Below are 22223 nucleotides of genomic sequence, written 5' to 3'. Positions count from 1 at the left end.
CTTACAAAGGAATCTCCACATATATTGTCTCAAGATCTATTATGTGCACTGTGCATGGAAGCACCATGCACTTATCCCTAAATCTACCTTTGATCTTTGTGGCCACGCAGACAATGCCATAGTGGTGACCTTTATCCAGATTGAATGATTTTAATGAGCAATCCTACACATTTGTTTGTCTTGGCAGACTCAATCAGATATTTGGGGAATATCGGCTACAGAATGGCCTCTTCACCCAGAGGTATTCCATTGGATAACATAGTGTGGAACACACTTCATCTGGACTTTTGCTCCACATGTCAACAACAAGCTTTCAGTCTACATTAGTCCACAACCAGGCCCCAAAGCTTTTCAAGTTGACGTCTTTGCCCAATGGTTTTATACAGGGTTGTTTGCATATGCCTCACCTCTTTGGCCTCTTCTAGAGTTCTGAGGAAGATTGAGAAAGATGTCCTCCTCCAACTCCAACCCACATCAGACATTGTTTATGACACTTGAAAATTATCATGCAAAAGATACAAGCATCCGACTACATTGTACTCCAAGACTGCTTCAGGAGCAGTTGCTAGATCTTGGAGAACTTCCTCTTCTGCCGCCTATGACAACAGATTGAACTTGTTCTTCCAGAGGGATAGAAGCCAAGAAGTGGAGGTGCATGGGACTGAAATACATTTACCACCTTCTACTTACCATCAGAACTGATGTCAAAGAAGTCATGGTCTGGAAGATTACTGAATTACCCATAATACTGAATTTATGGAAAGAGACACAATATCAGGAAGTTTGGGTTATTATCCTGTTAAGTCTATTAACTGTCCAAGGTATTAGTAGATGTCTGAACCCACAGTTCCCTCAGGTATATTCTGACTCTGATGTAATAGAGTAGTATAGGTAATGGTGTTTCTGGACCACTTCCACTGGAGCCAGATTTATATATCTATACCGCTACTACAGAGGGAATTTTTAATGCAAAAACGATGATGCGCATCAACGATCATCATGAGATTAAGTTAAATTGGCTCTAGCTCACCACTACCTGGGGCCAATCAATGATACCATAGAGGGAATTTTTTTGTACTAAAACAATGATGAGACTAAACTAAATTGTAATGAAAATATTCTCTATTATTTTTACTCATACGTATACCATAATTTTTAACAAAGTGATATTCAACATTTTTGCTAAGTTCTTCGTTCATTTTACTGGGAGACCAGACTATATACTCTTCTTGGTAATGGTAAAGAAACAATTGATGACCGTATTTGGTTGGTTTGATATCACTGATATAATATACTGAACCAAATTAAAAACTTCACAATCCTAAAATTTTAACATTTTGACCAGTTATTATTGTGGGCCCTTATTGTGTATTTAAACAGTAATGGCCACATATTGTCTTCAGATAACACCCGTTTTTGTGCAGGTAAATCGATCAAAATCATGTGCACAGCACTATAGTGTCAAAAATGGTTTTTCACGTGCAACTGGTCACGTGGCCATAATACTGCACGTGTTTTCAGCCATACTTGTTAGCAGTCATTAACAAAAAAAGAAAAACACAAGAAAACAAAAGTCTTTACGGCCATTTGTCATGCCACGCCTTTCAAATGTGAAACGTGAACGTGCCATCGGCATGTTGCAGACGGGAACGTCCGTAGCCGAAGTCGCAAGGACAATGGGTTGTAGTCGACGGATTGTTTATGATTTACAGACGCATCTACAGCAAACGGGTACCACCGCTGATCGCCCTCGGCCAGGTCGACCACGTGTGACGTCACATGCAGAGGATCGTCAGATTGTCTTACGTCACCTCCGTAACTGATTTTTGACAGCTACATCAACCAGAAATGAACTGTTTAGGGGTAGACTGAGTGCGCAAACTGTTCGAAACCGTCTGAGAACTGCTCACCTTCAAGCACGACGGCCATACTGCTGGCCGATTCTGACTCAATTACACAGACGTCAACGTCAACGTCAATTTTGGGCACAGCGACACATACAATGGACTCAGAGGAATTGGAATCAAGTCGTCTTCAGTGATGAATCCCGATTTAATCTTCGATTTGCTGATGGTAGGGCGAGGGTGTGGAGGCGCCGTCATGAACGTTATGCCCAGTGTTGTGTACAGAAAGTTGACAGATTTCAAGGCGGAAGTGTCATGGTGTGGGGTGCTTTCTGTGGCAATGCACGTTCCAGGCTTCTTGTCATCCGTGGCAACCTCAACGCTGCTGCTTACCGCGACCAGGTACTGGCACCAGAACTTCTGCCTTTTATGGCAGTACATGGACACGACAATGCCAGACCCCACACAGCAATTTTGACAAGGAATTTCCTTCAGAATGCGGGAGTCAACGTCATGGACTGGCCGTCAAGGTCTCCCGACCTCAATCCCATCGAACACGTCAGGGATGCTCTTGGCAGGAGTCTGCGCACTCTCCAGAACCAACCACAGAATTTGCAAGATCTTGGCGCCATTTTGCAGCAATAATGGCGTCGTCTATCCAATCATGTGTTCACAAGCATCACAAGGTCCATGCAGAGGCGTTGTGTGGCAGTTGTCAATGCACATTGTGGCCATACACGCTACTGAACTTGTGTGCCATCAGATTCTCGTGCTTGGGACTTATGATTTAAACTGTTGATGTTATTACCGAATACCGTAGGTGCTTGGAACAAATTATGGTTACAACCGTAAATTAAAATCCTTCTTTGGACATTAATGATTAAAAATTACCTTCTCTGATACATTTGTCCGTTGTATATCATATATGGGATTACTTTTAAAAATGTGAAGTTTTTAATTTGACTCAGTATATATACCATGTGGTAATTCTCTCCATTTGGTAATTTTGTCCCTGAGCATAAATGCTTCGATAGCTTTTTCGAGTTCTCCCTTTGTTGGTTTGTAATTTTCCATTATTATATACTTATGTAAGCATTCGTTTAAATGAATGTATGATTTTTTATGCGGTGCAATCTAATGATAGGAAGCAATCTATTTCTAATCTCCAACAAGTTCTTTGGTTTTGGCACGGAATAATTGACGCGCTTGTTGTCTCCCCTGTTCTATGACAATTTTTTTCTCGTCTTCACTAATACCACTGGTCTTACAAGAATTTGATCGAATCTCCTGCTTCATTGCGTTGTATTTGGTGAGTTCTGACAACATTAAACGAAACTCCTCCTCGGATATCTTACAATCAGCCATTGCTGTTGAAATATGGTCCTCAATGCTGTTCAACTTTGCTTCGGCGAGTATCCGAATATTATCATGTTTTAATGCTTTCTTTTGCAACTTGCTAGAAATAAATTTTATCATTATTCCTGCCAGTCCTGAGACTCCGGCGGCTATTTCCATGCCAAGTACTATAGGCGTGGCGATTATAGTTGATAATAAACCAACACCGGCTGCACCAAGACCCATGCTAGCTGTTAAAAGCGCTGTGTCAGCTCCGTCGAGAGCATTCACAGCTCTGCGGTACTTTTTATACAATCCAAGTCTCAACTCCGTCTCCTTCTCTATTCGATGTTTTATGTCGCTTATTTGATGTAATTGAAATCCATCAACAGTATCCATCTTTTCAGATGCTTCATCGAGCACCGGATATAAACCCATAGTGATTATTATCATATCATATAATAGTCTTTAATTGGTCTTGCTTCAATGTTTTGAGAGTATACATCAACATTATTAAATGTATATTATACAGCATGAATATCTTAGTAAGAGAAATGCTGTCACTTTTAATAAATTGGACCCCCTCAAGCGTTGCAATGGGTGATAACGTTTTTTGATGCCGGACGACTCAATAACATATGACCTGGGTTGTCTGGCAGGGGAGAGACTAACACACTTTTTCGTTTTGATGGGATATAAGCCCTGAGTACGATCCCACTATTTATTATCTTAGTTAAATTATGTGCCTTACCCATCATCACATAAGGTGGGTTAAGGTATTCCCTGTATAATGGGCAGTTTTGAAAATCATAAAACACTTTCTTTTATTATCATATACACCCTTCCCTGGATTTATTTTTAAAGTTTTATCAATATTCACCGTTCAGTTAATCTGTTTCATTAACTTTTATACGCCCACCCCCCTTTCTACAAAATTCAAAATCATGGAACAGGGGTATGTTCAAATGATCATGAACTTGGCATTTATTTCTTAAATATTTCATAATAGATATATATCAGCAGGGAAATCATGTACCGGTAAGTTTATAAATATAAGCAGTAAATTCATTGCAGAAGTAGTGTATTGAGGCATTCAACATGTGAACTTGTAATTAGGCTTCTCTAATGCTTGTTTTTTCCATGTCTTTTTTCAATTGAGACATTGTATTTATTGCTCTGGAAGTACAAACAAGACACATAGATATGAAAACAGTTCTGTAAAAACATCTGAAGTGACTATAAAATAAAAACAAGACAAAAGAAAAACAATTTACCATTATTTATTAGTATTATAACCCCAATCCTAATAACACCCCCCACCGCTATTTTTCTGTTTGACCAAATATAATGCCACAAAGAACCAAGCCTCAACAACTCGAAAATACTAAATATAGTGACTTAGTATAATGAGTGATGGTAACATGTGTAAACAATGAATATTTCCCTGTGTTTTTTTTTTCACCTTGACAATGACCTTGACCTCTGACATTGGCCTTGCCTGCAGCAGTTCACATAAAAACAACCAAGCAACGTGCGTCATTTCACCCTGGAAATGTTATAATATTGTAGCAGGGAATGAGCCTTAAGAACAAATGAGTAATACATGTGAGAATTACATATATTTACTTCAAATAAAGAAAATCTCTCTTGGATTTGGATTTTCCCCCTGTATTCTCAACTTGCGAAATTGTCCTTTACATGACAATACTACTCAAGAATGTGAGGTTATTGGGATTTTTTGGAAAATTACACAATTGAAATGTCAAACCCATGTACATGTCAATGAGTCATTTCTAATAAAGATATGGATGAATAAATACATTTCTGTATTTCTTACAGATTTGAAAGCGAAGATGATAGATAGGCAAATACACTATTTACAATACATTATTTATATTACGTGACCATATACAATGAAAGCATGCGATACAGTACTCATGAATACACAATTTACAATGTACAAATTGGGAGCAGAAGAGCGTATGTGTCTAGTACATACATATACATCAGGTGTTTCTCTAAAATTCAAAGAGACAGTATCATGTATTCCAAGTATCATAATCAACTTAGTCATGAACATCTGCACCCAGAGACAACAAAAGCATGTCGTCAAGCATTTCTATTTTCACATATACATCAACATCAAGTTTATCAGTCAGACCTGAACAAAAACGATTTCTGACTAACATAACCATCAGAAGATGACAAATTTGAAAGAACAAACCATCTGTTGCTTGGTTTAGTCCTTGTTGAGAAAGAGCACTAATTTCGGAATGACATTGTCAAGGGTTTTCTTTACATCTGTCACACGTGGCTGTCCCTCAGAGTTTTTACATGTAAAAGTATTGCGAAGACCATCTTCTCCATCACGCTGAAAAATTTTGCGCAGGTGACCCAGATTCAGTCCTGATCCGGCAATTTTCTCGGCAATTGACATTTTCATGACACCTTGGGCTAAGAGAGAATGGAGTGTTTTGATATGTTTGGCCTTTTCTTTGTTGAAGGGAAGTAGATTGTGGACTGCTGATGGTGGGAAACTGAACCTAGCAAGTTCCTGAATTTTCATCTTTGTGTGAGATACTAGCTTACCAAGGACCTTTACATCTTCTATGGCATTGTGTGCTTCATATGATGAGTGCAAAAAGGTCTTGGCTAATTCTTTTTGCTTGTATGACGATTGTCCAGGAAAGGCCTTCTTGAAGACAGGTAGGCTATCAATAAGACCTGATACACAGTTGAAAAATTGTGCTTCACACTGGATGTTGATCAATGCAGATGAAAATACAGGAAAATCAAATCTTCTTCCATAATTCGCTACAAGGAATACATTGGGAAACCCACTGAGCCATTTACAAAACTTGTCAACTGCAAACTGAACAGTTTCAGGCTGAACTTGTTTCCCATTGACCGTCATTGTACCACTATTATTAACTATGATACCAGTAACCTGTTGAGCTGTAGTTGAGATTGGTACTTTTGGAAGTACATAGGTTGAGAATCCCTTTCCTGTTTCCATATCTGAAGCTGCAATCTGTGTGATATGTGGCATTTTTCCTCCACGTACTGAAAAAAAGTTCAAGCTTTAAAATCCAAGTACATACAATATGATATATAAGTACATGTATCACTTGATGCTTATTTAGGTGATGCTTTACTAATCACAGACCTATTGGCACAACAAATAAAAAATGTGTAATCATTCAAAAAGTTCATTCAAAGATGAATAATCAATTCAAACTTACTTAGGTCTGTTGTCTCCAAGTCAAATGTAATAACCGTAGCTTCTTTGCCAGCTGATACAGTCGCGAATTTCCCACGGGGTACTGCTTCAGGTAACTGCTCAACATCTACATTAGTGGTATGCCCAATACCTGTGAAATGAAATAAGTACTGTAATAAAACGTAAAACTTTCCCATATGGTACTTATTTTTTATTTATATTTATATTTATTTGCAGTCAGAGGAAGTCGGCAAAAATAAAGTTTAAACAAGCGTTTTGTTAGTTTTCTTTGTTTAATGAAAATGAAACTTACCTGACTCATAAGTGGTCCCTTCTAACACTTCATTGGCTCCCTGTGCGATTACACGTTCCTGCTTCAGGGTAACACGTCTTCTTTTTGTTGAGGGTAATTGGGATTTTAGTTGTACACGTTTTCTGCGCTTCATTTGCTTAGCAGCATATTTTACAGAAAATGTCCCGGGAGAAATTCCTGCTGCCATGTTGACCTGAAATAGAAGGATGAGTTGCTGACACAGCCTGAACAAAATAGTATGCTGTTGTTCTGTTTCTGACTATCTTTTACTTAGGAGCCTTTTATTAATTTCTTTTTACAATATAAATGAATACTTTATAAAAAAATATTTTTGTAACATGTATTTCATTGAAAAATACAAAACAAACTTACAACACTGGAACTGTAACCCTGCTTTGAAAGTCTACAAATACAAAAAACAGGAAAAACCAACATAAATTCAAAAACATTAAAAATAAACATGAAAAAGCATGCATCAAAAGAAAACAAAAGCAAAATAGAATCACATTTTTGCAAAACAAACAACAATAAAAAGCAGTTTCTGTTGAATAATAAAGGCTGTTGTTGCTGCAACACGAAAGTCCAGGGACTCTGAATTTCCATAATGCAAAGATTTTGGTGCCCTCAATGTGACTTCGCGATTTGCATGTTCGCACTGTTGACTGGAGCCTAAATCAGCATATTGTTCAGCATTAGCAATAACTGGCTTGAACAGTTTTTTCAGCTTTGACTGTAGTTCATCATCTTTGAGAGCTGCTTTGTAGGGTAAACTTTTATGAGTAAACTTCTCATTAGATGATGTACGTCTGAAGCCACAGAATCTGGGAAAACATAAACTGTGATCTCCAAATTGATGAGGAATCAACGCTTTTGAGATTTTTCTCCAGTCCTTCCTTGTTCCCTTGGTTTTTGGCGAATGCATATTTGAGACATTTCTGAATGTGCATAATCACACTCCTACTGATATTTTTTCCTTGCAAGGCATATAAGCTTTTCCCTATGTTTTTTCACGACGTGATTTCTATCAAACCGTTTTTTCATGGTAATGTTCAAGTCTGATTTGATATGAGCAATCATAGTATTATCACCGTCTCCTTCCAGGTAATCAACAGGAGTTCCACCCTCAGAAAGCTCCTTGATGCCTTGAACCCCACTTTTACATTCCATTAACCGAGCACTACCGAAGTGATTTAGGACACATCTGTGCTTTCGGATTGGTAGTCCAGGTCTATTCCTCATCCACCACTTGCATGTGCCGCATGTTCGGTGACCCACTAGTGCTTTAACTACCTTCTTTCCATATTTGGCCTTGCTCATAAAGAACGTGTGTGCTAAAAATAAAGTTAAAAAGTTTGGTTGCATGTTTAAAATATAATTGCTGAGGCACATGTATGTCAGTATATTTTTAGGCAAACAGAATCATCATAATAAAGGTGAGGGTGGGCCTCGTTTGCCCAGTGGACTAAGGTGCTACGATGGAACATATAGTCTTTCTCCTCATGTTTCTACCTTTATGGGAAGGTCCGCCACAGTACCTACTGAAAGTCACATGGGTTCTACCGTTTCTCCATCACTCATCACTGGCCACTGTCATATAGGTGAAATATTCCAAAGTGTTGTGTAAAGTAATAATAACAAAATAATGCCTCAAATTTCTTAATATACTTACATGTAAGACTGTCAAATCCCCTTTTATGCCAGGCTGTATCAACTGCACAAGACATTCCACTTCTGGTCTTGCATGGAAATCTTGATGCAAGTCTCACACGCTTCTTAGATGTTAATTAAGATCTTCTTGCCGGGTTGTTTGTGTGGGGCCTGAGGAATTTCTTTTATTTTGGCAACAAGGCTGGCTAGATTTGATGGAGTGTTTACACTGAAACACATAAAAAGAAAACTTTGATACACATCAATAAATGTTCATGTCTGGCATACCAATACAAAAATATGAATCAAATACAGCATGTACATTTTAAAAGTTAAATCCTTTCATAGCTAAAGCTAATAAGGTCTGTGAGTAAGTGAGTATGGTTTTACGCTGCTATTAGCAATATTCCAGCAATATCATGGCGGGGGACACCAGAAATGGGCTTCACACATTGTACCCATGTCGGAAATCGAACCCGGGTCTTCGGCATGACGAGCGAATGCTTTAACCACTAGGCTACCCGACCGCCCCTAATAAGGTCTGTGATTATACCCGGTTTCCTTGGTGCTCTTAGGATAAGGTCCCCCCACCTGGATGTTACACCAGTGAACCATTGCAGGTTAACTGGCTGGGCTGAGACAATGCAGATATAGTGACTTGTCTAAGGACACAACAAGCATCATCAAGTGGGTTTGCTAGGATTCGAACCGGCAACATTTTGATTGTGTGCCTAGTTGGTTAAACTCTCAATCATGCACTTGGCTACATGATCAAATAAAACTATTGTTTGTGCTGAATTTTTGTCAAAATTCTCACCTGTTTGAAGATGAGACTGGTGGACTTTCAATATTCGATGCTTGAGGAGTCTGGTCAGAATGTCCACTTTCATCACAAGAACTAGCATCAACTACTGGTACAGTAGAGGAGTAGGATGACATCAATAATCTGAAAAATTAAAAATGAATTATAAATTGTTTTCATGTATTGTCAAAATGTTTGTTTGAGATCAGTTATTGTTTAACTTCTGTGGTGGAGGAATTTAACTGTATAACTTTTTAGCTGCAAACACATTTTACTAATGCAAAGAACCAACCCGAATTATTGGTTCTTTTATGTGCTAAAACAATTTCACTCATGGAACCACTTATTCTACAGTCCCATCTGATGGATTGATCTTCCATGTCCCACAGAAATACTGAACCTATGGAAAAGTGTCTTGTTGTTTCTAAATGATATACAATAGTTGCATATACATTGTACAATGGAATATTTTCAAAATAATCTTATTTCCATCTGAACATATCTCCCACTATTCAACACAAGCTATACATGTACATACTAAAAATATATAGAAAAGAATAGACATAATTTCAGGAGGTGCGTCTGGTAGAGGACAAACTCCTAAATCTTCTATCACCTCCTCCATGATCTTTGCAGCTTGTCGACTCTCCTCTTCTGCAATGTCTCTGTACCAAAGAAATAAACCTGATGGGTTAAAGGCAGACCAAGAGCAACAAAGTGAAAGAGGAATTCCAAATTCAAATTGTGGTTTTTTTAATATCCGACGCCAATATGAGATGATATTCTTTGTTTATATTTGACGATTTCCACAATATCTACACACTCAGTTGTCATTAAACAATGAATTCATTTGATTCAGAGTATCCACCATGTTTATTGTATCCTTGTGTTATTAACAATTGGTTTGAACACAAATGACTAGTTTCATAAACAAACATTGCTATGACATTGTATAGAACTTACTCCATCTCCATTCTAAATGAATCATTTGCAGCCTGTTGAGTTGACTTTTTGGCAACAGCTTCAACATAGCCTCCAGCCCTCCGTTCTATGCTTTTTAAACTTCTCTGGTTGATGGGTTTGATATTTAATGTTGAAAGGAGATTATTCATCCTGTCTGGTCCCCCAACGCTATCGATCATAGCTGTAAATAAATATTAGCCACAATATAATTATATGAATGTATATATTATTGTTTTAGGAATGAGGGAGGGATGTGTGCCTGTTCATATAGTTGTCAGTAAAAATTCAAAGTTAAATCAATACTTTTTATAAATCGGGCATAGCTACCGCGCACCCGTGTACCCGCCGGGTCTGGGAGCAATACTGCCTTAAATTTCATCCCCCCACCCCCAAGACACAAGGACAACTGTCACAAGCGTGCAATGTCTGACCCTTTTCCCATGTTGAAGCATACTGGAAAAAAGCTTACTATACTTACTTACCTTTCGTTGCTAAAATAAGACAACATTGCAAACATAAGACATTAATAAAACATATGATATCATCGTGACATGAACAATAAGAAAGGCATGACACTGAAATATCTGATCGAAAACAGGACGATATTTGTGCTATACATCCTCGGAATGCCAAAACTTTATGATAGCATTTTATTGGTCATTAAATGTAAAACAAAAATAAAATTTACCTGTTCCAAGCTTTGTGTTGATAACAAAACATGGCATCCCTGACTTCCCCTTCTTCTCCCTGTGTGTCTTCCCGTATGGAACCATGTTTATTTGCCCACATTCCGCGTTCTGACATTTCACGTACAAATAGCCGCTAAGTCCTTTCCTCATCTCACCGACAATATTCCCATACGTTAATGGAATAGGGCCCAATTTGCAGTACTTGCAAGCGACGAGATTTGAGAGAAGTTCCCCGAGCTCGACGATCCTCCGCCCTTCTTTCCATCCATCTCTGCTTGCGTATTTGCCGAGTTTGATGTTTCGAAAAAGTGGACAGTCGTCGTCCTTGCAAGGATCACCGTAGCAAACATGACAAGCTGGGTAGTTGTGGTCGATGAGCACGTTCGATTTTAATATTTTGGTGTGATTACCGGTCTTTTTCTTTTTGAATCGACCACAGCTATCTCTGTCAGTCGCCATGATTGTTTACAATAAGGGGCATAACTCTTACTCGGTATTACATCACCCGAACATTGCCGATGTTGGAAACATCGACAAAAGTCGTAGTTTTCACCGGAAGTGTCCCATTATACAGGGAATACCTTAATGACAATATTCAGTAGCCACTAGATTTTTTCTTCGATCATAGTCCATTTATTATCATTGTTTCGAGTAAGATTGTATGAAGTGTTTTTATTGAGTCTACTAATGTCTACATCGCTCAAATCTCCTAGATTACCTGTGAATGTAACTTCTTTCCGCTTGTATACATTATCTTGTAAGTGTAAAGCGTATGACATACCATCGATACCGGGTTTACCGAATCCTTCTGTGTCTCCCGAGATCGGAAAGCGCAATTGTATTACATTGTCTGAGTGTTCCAGGGCCTGATGAATCAACCATTATTTATAATATAGAGTGTTACATTCAAGTATCCTATATGTACAGGTTGATGTTTTACATCTAATACAGAAATTTTGAGGTCTGAAATAATACCACGCTTTAATTTTTTATATTGTAATGATGAGAAAGATTCCGTTCTACCGCTATTATATTTTTCATCTTTGACTGGAATAGCTCTCAACAGAGTAGAAGGACTTTCGAGTTGAATATTATCCGTTGTACTGATCTGATCAAGATGGATGCACAACTCTTTATAGGGAACTAAATCGGGTAATTTAACTCCATGAAATTGTCTGTTGGGTGGTATTAATATTGATCCCATAAGTCCAAGTGTTTCTGCTATGCCCGGGGTAAGAATTATAATATCTTCTCCACTGACCAAAATCAGCATGCCATTCGACTCATTTTGTGTGAGACTATCTCCCAAAGGCTTAAAAATATCATCGTTGAGTGAGCGTATGCTGTAATACCCATCAGATATAAGGTGATTTTGTCTCTTTGAACTAGAATACAACTTATTATTTCTCGCAGTACTTATATTGGTCCACTGTGAGTAATACGTTAAATTCCCTGATATCTTTGACAAATACATGGTCACGGCAACTAGCGATAAAATTGTGCACGATTGGTTTCACAATCCGATGCAATTTTGGCAGAAACAGTTAAACTTTGCCATATGGTGTGCCACAACAGGATGTGGTGTATCTCTTTATGCCCCAGGATTTGAACTAAATAAGTCTGTTTTATCATTTCACGTGTACTACCAGATTAGACGTATACTTAAAGAAATTAGTGCTCCTTCGAACATATTTGTAATGAATTTAATGTTTCTACGGGAACAGATTGGCGTATTAAAGGAGCTAGCCATGGTCTAGGTGTTCCATACAGTGGACAAAAAACTGTTAAAGAAGAAAGTGATATTTTAGCACAAGAAATGGTAAAAAACCCAGTAGATCCACTTAGGTGGTCGCATAGAAGCAAACTTTACATAATATTTTCTTAAAAACTCATAATTGGTATCACAACTGGCAACTTTTTAATAATGATTGGAGGGAAGATATTATGAGTTTTAAGAGTGGCTTGCCTTATATTGTTACAAAGTTTGTGCATCCAAACAATACAACAGATGCTTGGAATGAATTTCTAAATGATAAAACAGAAAATATATTTACTAACCCAGGATTTGAAAGAGTTAATGAATCAATAAGAACTTATGTATGGGCAATTCTTGGTGCAAAATTGCAAACACAAACGGGAATAATTGGTTCTGGGACGGCGCTCGATGCACAAAAACAGTTTGTTGCAAACGTGGAGGATGCTATTAATTCACCAGTTGACATACCATCTTCTATAAAACGTTATCAAGATGTATTACAGTACGCTCAATCCAAGTAGACTACGTTTATGCGCTGGGACTATACATGTCTCCGAGTAATATGGAACTTAAGATCGGTCAAGTGATAGGCTATAATAATAAAATTGTTATTGCTTCCGATCAACAAAATAAATAGTTCTTATTTGGATAAATAAACTTTAGCGGATACGTACTACAGCCCAGCAATTGCTACGATCAGTGCCCACAAGTTTTGACTAAGCAAGTGGTGGTCTTTGCTAATAAATTCAAGAGCCAGGAAACAATACTCCCTATTATACCGGGAAGTGCAGACGCGGCTTTCCCAGCGAGCTTTCCCAGCGAGCTTTCCCAGCGCTTCTCCTAATGCCTTTAAATGCTTTTTTATCCACTCTTTTACTCCATTTTTATCACTAGGCGGTGTGCCACCTCCTGTACCACCTGTACCACGGGTTAACGCGAGAGTCAAAGTCGATATTATAAATCAAAATGCGGTTAAAATACTGGCAATGGTTATCCCCTGTTCTCTGAACAATGTTTTAATTTTATCGGCCTGTGTAGTGTCATTGTTGAGGACTTGATTGATAGTTTCTCGAATTCGACTGCTTTGTGAACGAAGTGCCTTTCTATTACTGGAAGCAGCTTCGAAGCGGGCCGATCTTTTATCTTCTAAGTTGCGCAATCTTTCAGCAACGCGGCACCTACTGAACTCATCACCCGCCTGTTCAAGTTTTGTTTTCTCATAAGCTATATGCTTGTCAAGTTCAGATAGCTTGGCTATATTATTGATGAGTTCTCCCCGCATTGTTTGCATTGCCTTGTCAAAACCTCGTAATTCCCTAATATTGAACTCCGGGGATGGTACCTGTAACGTGGAATTATCGTAGTATGTATCCAAGATTTCTCCGAGTCCATCCGAGGCCAGCTTTCGAGCTTTCTTCCAAATTATCTTTATCTATGTAACCGAGTTCAGCACGCACAGTCCGAAGAACCTTAGTAGTCTTCGCAGAAAGTTTTTCTCGTGAGTAGTCTACAAAACCTAATTCATTACGAACAGTGTTGATGTCGTGTTTACTGGCTATCGTAGACAAGGCTAGGGGCTTACGAGAATGAGAATTCATAAGATCAATATCCTGAGAGCCACTCAGTTGCAATATTCCTTTACTATCTATCGTAAACTTTGAATAGTCACGACCAATTGGGCTAACATATTTTTTGTCATCTTTTAAGGCATCGTAATAATCATTAACGGCTGGTTTCAAAAGTTCATCGTTAAGATTCGTAAAGCTGGTTTCATCAGTACCCTCTTCGATTGTACTAGTATCAGTTATGTTATCTAGATTAATATCATCCATTTTCATATTAAACATAAGGTTACATAATTTCAATTTAAACAATGTCTTCGCAATACAGACACAAGTTAAACCCACAACGTAGACTTTGGGATCCATTAGTGGTCAAAGCAATTTGTCAGTCTGTAACTATAACTAATAACCCGAGTACCATTGATCAGAATCAAACACTTCTGGTTCGCTTTCCTAATCTCGGCGCACACGATGTGTTAGTTCCGGGAACTGCCCGACTATCATTTACAATTAGTTTGAATTCTACCGACTCTAGCAGAGAGCTCATTCAGAACATAGGTCGTGCGATTGTTAAGAAAATCGCGATTAAAATTAGAGGTAATGAAGTTTTGAGTATTGACCACAGCGATGTATATTTCTGTTACATGGACCTCTGGAGAACGGCTAAAGAACGGGAAAACTTACAATACCAAGATATTTGTAATCAGAACACATTGAGACTGTGTGTAGGTGCTGATAATACCGTCTTGGAGATAAGGCTGTTGCTGATGCATTAGTTAACCGATTCTATATTCAGCTAGACTTTGAATTATTAGATAGTCACATGCCCTTCTATCAAGCATCCCTAGGCGATAGGTTAGAATACAAACTCACTTTTAATGACTACAGCAGAGTAATCAAAGCCGCTGAAGATGGTACTAGCTATTCTATTGAAAATATCTCACTGGAGTATGATATGATAACAGATCCTGAATTAGCCAGACAAATTCGTAACCAGTATACTGGAAGTTTAGCTATTTTGTACGATCGCGTGCTTCGACATCGAAAGATCACCAGGAACAAAAGAGATACGACATGGAATATCAATCTAAACGTTCCCGCTGGATTGTTGAAGGGTATTTTAATGTTGTTCAAGGACCCCTCTGATGCATTTGCAAGAGATACCGAGAAGTTCTACAACGCAAGATTATAAAAGTAGAATTGACTATTGAGGGCGTGCCTAATCAACTATATAGTCAAGGCATGCGAGCATCAACAGTGGGATTTCTATAAAATGAAGCCCAGAAGTTAACGCGGTCGTGAAAGATCTGTCTCTTGGGGATGTGTCGATGGCTGAATTCTATACGACGAAGTATGCGCTGTGGCTCGACATGCGAACAACGGACGATGACCAACTACGCAGCAGTGGGCGGAGAATAGAAAATGCTAGCGAGGGTTTTACTTTACACATAACGAAGCACCAGGAATCTGCTGGTAAATTAAACATATATTTGTACATGATTGCGCACAACTTAATATACAGAATGGACGATTCGTGCAAGCGATCTATTAATAATCTTTTACCTAAAGAACCGCACTGTGCTATCATCTGCGGGCAAACGGGTTGCGGAAAAACAGCTTTTATTCTAGATATTTTACAAAGTCATTATCGGGATGTTTTCGACCATATTATTATTTTGTGTCCGACTATAAGCGTTAATAAAACATACCTATCGAGAGATTGGGTAATGAATGATCCCTGGGTGCACAGAGTTGATCCGGGCGATCGTTTAAAGACTGTTTACGAGTATGTCACAAAAAATACAAAGGAGAATCAACCCTTTTCATAATAGATGACTGCAGTGCGAGTAAAGAACTTTCCAAAAAGAAAGATATGCTTTCATATTTAGCATTCTCTGGACAGCATACTCAGCATAGCGTTTGGGTACTTACTCAAAAATACAACTCTGTCCTGAAAGATCTCAGAGAGCAGACCAAATGGGTAGCCTTGTATCATTGCCAAGACCGAGATTCATTTGAGGAATGTCTACGCCAAAATAATGTTATTTATACCAAGCCCGAACGAGATAAAGTCAGAAAACTGTTAGCGGAAACGAAGCATTGTAAACGTTCTTTCGCAACAGTTTATTATTAGGGGCTGTATTAGATATGCCATATTTTATTATGTTAGATTTAAATATCTCCTTAGGTATTACATTATGGAATGCGATGAACTCATCGAACAAATGCTCAAAGAACCAGATAAACATGCAGAAGAACATATAGATAAATCTTTAGATAAACATAGAGAAAGACTCGCTGCCTTGGTAGCTGGTGGAAAATGTTCCCAATATTTTGGGGGAAATTATACCATCGAAAAAATTAATAACATGACCGATGAAGAAATTAAAAACTGTATGCGCGTTACGAGTCTAGACTGGGAGCTACCATGACAAGAACAATAGGTTCGGCTATGTTACAACTATACACAGTCGTAGCTAGTACGTTTCTCCCTATCCCGGCAGAACATCGCCTGTATTTATGCGAATCTCTCGAGAAAGACCCATTCATCGAACACGCTACAAGCACAGTAAGCTGTGAGTTTTATCATAGATACGGAATGTTTTTAGCTCCCGTAACCACCGCTTTAATAACGTCTAGGTATTGTCAATTTAAACATACGTGCCCACTTAATAATAATGGAGACTCAAGTGACACCACAGATTGTGGAGACGCAACAACAAGTGAACGAGGAAATAACCCTGATTGCACAATCACAACAAGTGAATGAGGAAATACCAGCGATTGCAAAATCACAAGCCAGAGTGACTAAGAATCCTAGAAAAGTCGCCGCTGGTAAAAAGGGTGTAAAGGCCTACAATTATTCAAATATTGAACATAGTCGTCCGATTAAAACTTGGGCTCCCTATGCACTGGGAGTTGTTGTTATAGGGGTGGTATGATTGTTTTATAAGACCGGAGAAGAGAAAACATCACCCCCGATTACACAACAAGAAGTTCAATTAGAGGTAAGCCCGCATATAATGTTATAACGACTACTCCAGTTACAGACAGTAAAATGTTGGTAAACACAACGTATTATTCAGCGGTGGTCAGCGGCTTGGCCATTGGCGATGCCTAATGGCTAAAATGATTACTAAAGCCACATCACCCAAGCTAGATTTTAATGGTTATGATATCGGTATGATGGTTCTTGATATTGGATTGGCAATGGCTACAAAAGATATGCTCATAAAACAAGGACTTATCCCAGAAGACACAATGAAGTAATTAAACATTTAAATATTTTATATTATTGAACATTTGAATATGGCAGCAATTGCGATGATGGTTGGTCGAGCTATTGTTAATGCTCTAGCTTTTTCGGGGAGTAATTATTTATTTTCTACTCTGAAGGAATCAAGCGCTAAAGAAGTTGAAGAGGAGCGTAAACGACATAATAAAGCATTAGAACAACTCGAAGCAGCCCAGTCACAATGGACCAGAAATAGGATATTAAGATTAGATTTTATTAATGATGAACTGCGTAAGCAAGGACATTCAATTCAAACGTTTAAGGATGTTGTTGAATCTGCCATGCACGAATACTTCCTTGTTTATGGAAAGAAACTTGACCCAACACAGAGACCAACAATAAGTCAGTTTTATACACCATCAGAGGAACAAAAAAACAGAGAGATAGCATTTATAATGTTTGGGTTATCAGTCATTGTAATTTTCAGTTATACAATAACTACACATAAACCATGATCTATTGCATATGAGCCACTATGACCTGTAAACACACTATGTCAGGCTGAGTTTTATCAGCTATGTCACCCTGACTGCTAATCTATAAATAGCGATGACTGCTAATCTATAAATAGCGCTGACTGGCTGTTCAGTTATGTCAGACTGACTGTTGTCTATTTTTAGCTACACATAAGCTATGATCTATTACATATCAACTAATCTATAAATAGCAATGACAACTATGACTCACCAGTGGAGATTTGCATTTAGACAAATGATATGATAGACGTATAACCATGAATCTGTGCAGATTTACAGTCATGGGGAAGCCGATTCAATGCAACCGACGTTGTGTGGGTATTTACTGTGGGATCCACTCTTATTACATCAGACAGGGAAACATAAATTACGTTTGTTCTGTATGTTGCATACTTGTCAAAGGTTGTTATTGTTTATGTAAGAAACACAGTGCTGAGAGGGTCAGGAACCAGATTATTTACGCTAGGAAGAGAGATTACATCAATGAGAGAAATAGGTTGGGGAGAATACGTATTTAGATATATGAAAAACAACCATTTAGAGGTTTGACTCATTTTGCATATACCATTAAATCACAATGGTTTTTGTCAGAGAGTTGAAGGCTTTGGCAAAACAACGTGGTCTACATGGATATTCTCGATTGAGAAAAGCTGAATTGAACGATTTACTCGGTTTGGAATACAACAAACCCCAGACTGTTAGAGAACTCAAAGCTCAAGCAAAAAACAGTTAGCTGAGAGGTTATTCCCGAATGAGAAAAGCTGAATTGATTGCTTTACTAGATAATAATCAATCTGATGATGTTGATAAAAATGAACCCACTGTTGTTGATAATAATGAGTTAAAATTTGTACCCACAGCCGGCGTTGGTAATTATCTAAGAGGTTGGAAGATGGATATTAATTCCAACATGGATGTTAATGATGTTAAGCCCATCATATCGAGTAAAATTAACGAGGAATTAGATGATTTACATAGTATAAAATACCAGTTGATGATTAAAATTGTTGTACACAGGATAAGCTCCGCCCCCAGAACATATTCCCAGAATCAATTCATTTCTGATCGAAAAAGATGGTAAATATCATTATACATGGATAAAGTGTTTAAGCAGGCCATTATGCGATCAAACAAAACATGCATTAAAGAAATATTTCTGTGAAAGATGCCTGCATAGATACAGCAGACAAGATCTATTAGAAGCGCTTAAAGAAGACTGCAGAGGTGTTGGATAGACTAACATTTAGTCTCTGAAATCTTATATAACACAATATCCTTCTTGACTCTAAAAATAAAAAAATATTCCCTATGCTGATTTCAGAATAGAAAAGAGCTAGCTTGAGCTGGCTAGACTTGCTTTTGTAAGCATTTCTAGATTATTTTTTTTTCATAAAATAAATATATTCCATGGTCATGGTGCAGGACTAAGGTGTTGGACAGGATTGATATGCCTAAAGAGGGGGAAAATATATTCAAATTTGAATATTATTGTAATCAAATGCCCGTACCGTACGTAATTTACACTGACTTCAAAGCACTTATCAAACCTATAGAAAATACTGAACACAATACTGATAGTAGTTTTACATACAAAACTCAAGAACATATTCCTTGTCGGTTTGGATATATAGTTGTAAGGTATGATGGGAAAACAAACCCGCCCGTGATTTACAGAGGTCCAAAACGAAGAGAGAATAATCAGGGAAATTTTATTGTGTAAGAAACCCATGTGTATGACGAGGGATGATTGGAGGGCCTATAAGAAGTCGACCAGTTGTCATGTTTGTAATAAACCCCTGAATGGGGATTCCGTAAGAGATCATTGCCACGTCACGGGTAATTATCGGGGAGCCGCGCATAACGAGTGTAACTTGAAACTAAAAATGAATTCTCAAACAATACCCATCCCCATTGTGTTTCATAACCTTAGAGGATATGATTCACATCTCATCATGCAAGCTATCTCAAAGACCGACGGTGGTTTAACGTGTATTCCTAATAATTTGGAAGAATACATATCATTCTCGTTGACTAAAACTATTCATTATACCGACAAGGATGGGAAAGCCACAATAAAGCAAAGTAATGGGCTTAGATTCATAGACTCCATACAGTTTCTGTTATCTTCCCTGGACAATTTAGCTAATGCGAACAATCCCGATGACTTTGCAATAACAAATCAATATACTGATCGGTTAACACGTCATTTGTTGTTGAGAAAAGGTGTATATCCTTATGAATATATGGATGATTGGCCTAGATTCGACGAAACTAAATTATCACCCCTTGAATCATTCTATAGTAACTTAACAGAATCTAAAATAACCGATGCCGATTATGAACACGCTCTGACGGTCTGGGATAAATTAGGTTGTAAGAATTAAGGCGATTATCACGATCTGTACTTAAAAACCGATGTACTGTTACTCGCCGATATATTCGAGATATTTAGAAAGACATGTTTAAAACAATATGGCTTGGACCCGGCATGGTACTATTCCAGTCCCTGACTATCGTGGGATGCATTGTTGAAAAGACTGGTGTAGAACTAAAACTATTCACCGATTACGAAATGCACTTGTTTATTTAGAAAGGATTAAGAGGTGGTATATCGATGGTAGCGAAAAGGTATTCTGAGGCTAATAATAAATTAGTGGAAGGATATGATCCGAGTAAACCCGACATGCACGTATTATATCTCAACGCCAACAATTTGTACGGATGGGCTATGAGCCAACCTTTACCCACGGGCGGGTTTGAGTGGGTCGATGTGAATGATATCGAAGTGAATGATATCTCCTCAGATTCCGATAAAGGGTACATACTAGAAGTTGATTTGGAATATCCAAATTCGTTACATAAAGATCAGAACAGTTATCATCTAGCTCCTGAAAGATTAATGGTGAATGAAGATTGGATGTCGGAATATCAACACTCCTTGATGGGTAATACTAGGTTAGCTAACGTAGAAAAACTCGTACGAAATTTGATGGATAAGACAAAATATATAGTTCACTACAGAAATCTCCAGTTATAACTATCGTTAGGTATGAAACTAAAGAAAATACACAGAGTTCTAAAGTTTGATCAAAGCCCTTTGATGGAGCCCTATATAAGGCTGAACACAGATTTAAGAAAGATAGCTACCAGCGATTTCGAAAAGAACCTGTATAAGCTCATGAATAACTCAGTATTTGGTAAAACTATGGAGAATCTAAGGAAGTGTGTTGATGTTAAATTAGTCAGGTCTAATGAGGAAGAAAGACTCAGGAAACTTATAGCCAGTCCGGCTTTTAACAGAAGCAAGATATTTGATAACGACTTAGCCACGTTGCATATGCAGAAAAGTAATATAAAATTCAACAGACCGGTGTACGTTGGTATGAGTATTCTTGACTTGTCAAAACACTTAATGTATGACTTTTATTACAACGAACTTAAAGGGGAAGTGTACACGCAAAAATCACTTTCTTTCTTTTTCTAAACAAAACGCAATTTTAGAATTAATTAGTATCTGTGTTTGAAAATATACACTCATTTTTTTTCACAGTGAACGTAGGAAGCTCACAATAGTGTGAAAATGATATGCCGTTATGAGGCCTTCGTTTTTCGAGCTAAACAGGCCTGAGTTATCCCCCTTAGATTATGACGTAATTGGTGCCAATTCAACTGGGTCCCTGTCTATTCTCAATGCAAAAGATATCAAGTACCAGTTTGCGGTAAAACAACATGGCCTACGACACACTCCGGCGCAGTGGTGACTCAGCATAACACTATGCTGGCTGGCATCTGAGACGCTAGAATCACACACCTGTACCTACACCACGTGAAGCGGCTCTAACAAAGCATGATGACGTCATAATGTTTATCAATTGGCACCAATGACGTCATATTGCAAGGGGCATAAGCCATGGTGTTTTTGTTGTGGAAATAGAACACTTGGTAAATGTGAAAAATATAAATCGTTTTAATGCGAAAAATATGTTAATTAATTGTGATATTTTTATATTTTTGTCTATGACACTTCTAGGTTAACACTTTTAATGTGGAAAAAGTACAAGAAAAATAGGTTCATTTCCGTGTGAACTTGCCCTTTAAGAAGCCGTACAGTGATAGATGCGAGGTGTTGTATACCGACACAGATTCTTTGTTGATGGAAATACAAACTGAGGATGTGTATAAAGATATGGCAGAAAAAATAGATATGTACGACACAAGTGATTACCCAAAATATAATCCACTGCACAGCGTAGTTAATAAAAAGGTGTTAGGTAAGATGAAGGATGAATGTGCTGGGACCCCTATAGCGGAGTATGTCAGA

The 22223-nt window shown here is 38.0% G+C and overlaps 3 protein-coding genes across 6 annotated transcripts in view; 1 reads left to right on the top strand and 2 right to left on the bottom strand.

The window, feature by feature from the left end:
- LOC124114452 (ankyrin repeat domain-containing protein 26-like) overlaps nt 1–22223 on the top strand; it is a 792436-nt gene that overhangs the window by 476027 nt on the left and 294186 nt on the right. The gene's annotated exons all lie outside the window — the stretch shown is intronic.
- LOC124114454 lies at nt 5380–9376 on the bottom strand. 2 transcript variants are annotated; one of them, XM_048401488.1, is made up of 6 exons: nt 9177–9376; nt 8382–8588; nt 7085–8043; nt 6713–6905; nt 6422–6550; nt 5380–6242 (listed from the first exon to the last, which is right to left on the bottom strand). In XM_048401488.1, exons 3-6 carry the CDS (start codon nt 7313–7315, stop codon nt 5419–5421), a joined length of 1377 nt encoding a protein of 458 aa, XP_048257445.1. In that variant the 5' UTR covers nt 7316–8043; nt 8382–8588; nt 9177–9376; the 3' UTR covers nt 5380–5418. The 2 variants fall into 2 exon arrangements, with proteins under 2 accessions (XP_048257445.1, XP_048257446.1); XM_048401489.1 differs by having other exon boundaries at nt 6713–8043.
- Nucleotides 9510–11478, bottom strand: LOC125383223. Its single transcript, XM_048401490.1, has 3 exons — nt 10813–11478; nt 10125–10305; nt 9510–9826 (listed from the first exon to the last, which is right to left on the bottom strand). The coding sequence occupies exons 1-3, from the start codon at nt 11270–11272 to the stop codon at nt 9670–9672; spliced, it is 798 nt and encodes a 265-aa protein (XP_048257447.1). The 5' UTR covers nt 11273–11478; the 3' UTR covers nt 9510–9669.

Source organism: Haliotis rufescens, unplaced genomic scaffold, assembly GCF_023055435.1.
Source record: "Haliotis rufescens isolate VD_foot unplaced genomic scaffold, xgHalRufe1.0.p SCAF_22, whole genome shotgun sequence".
Lineage (NCBI taxonomy): Eukaryota > Metazoa > Mollusca > Gastropoda > Lepetellida > Haliotidae > Haliotis > Haliotis rufescens.
This window is presented reverse-complemented; position numbering and strand designations above follow the sequence as displayed.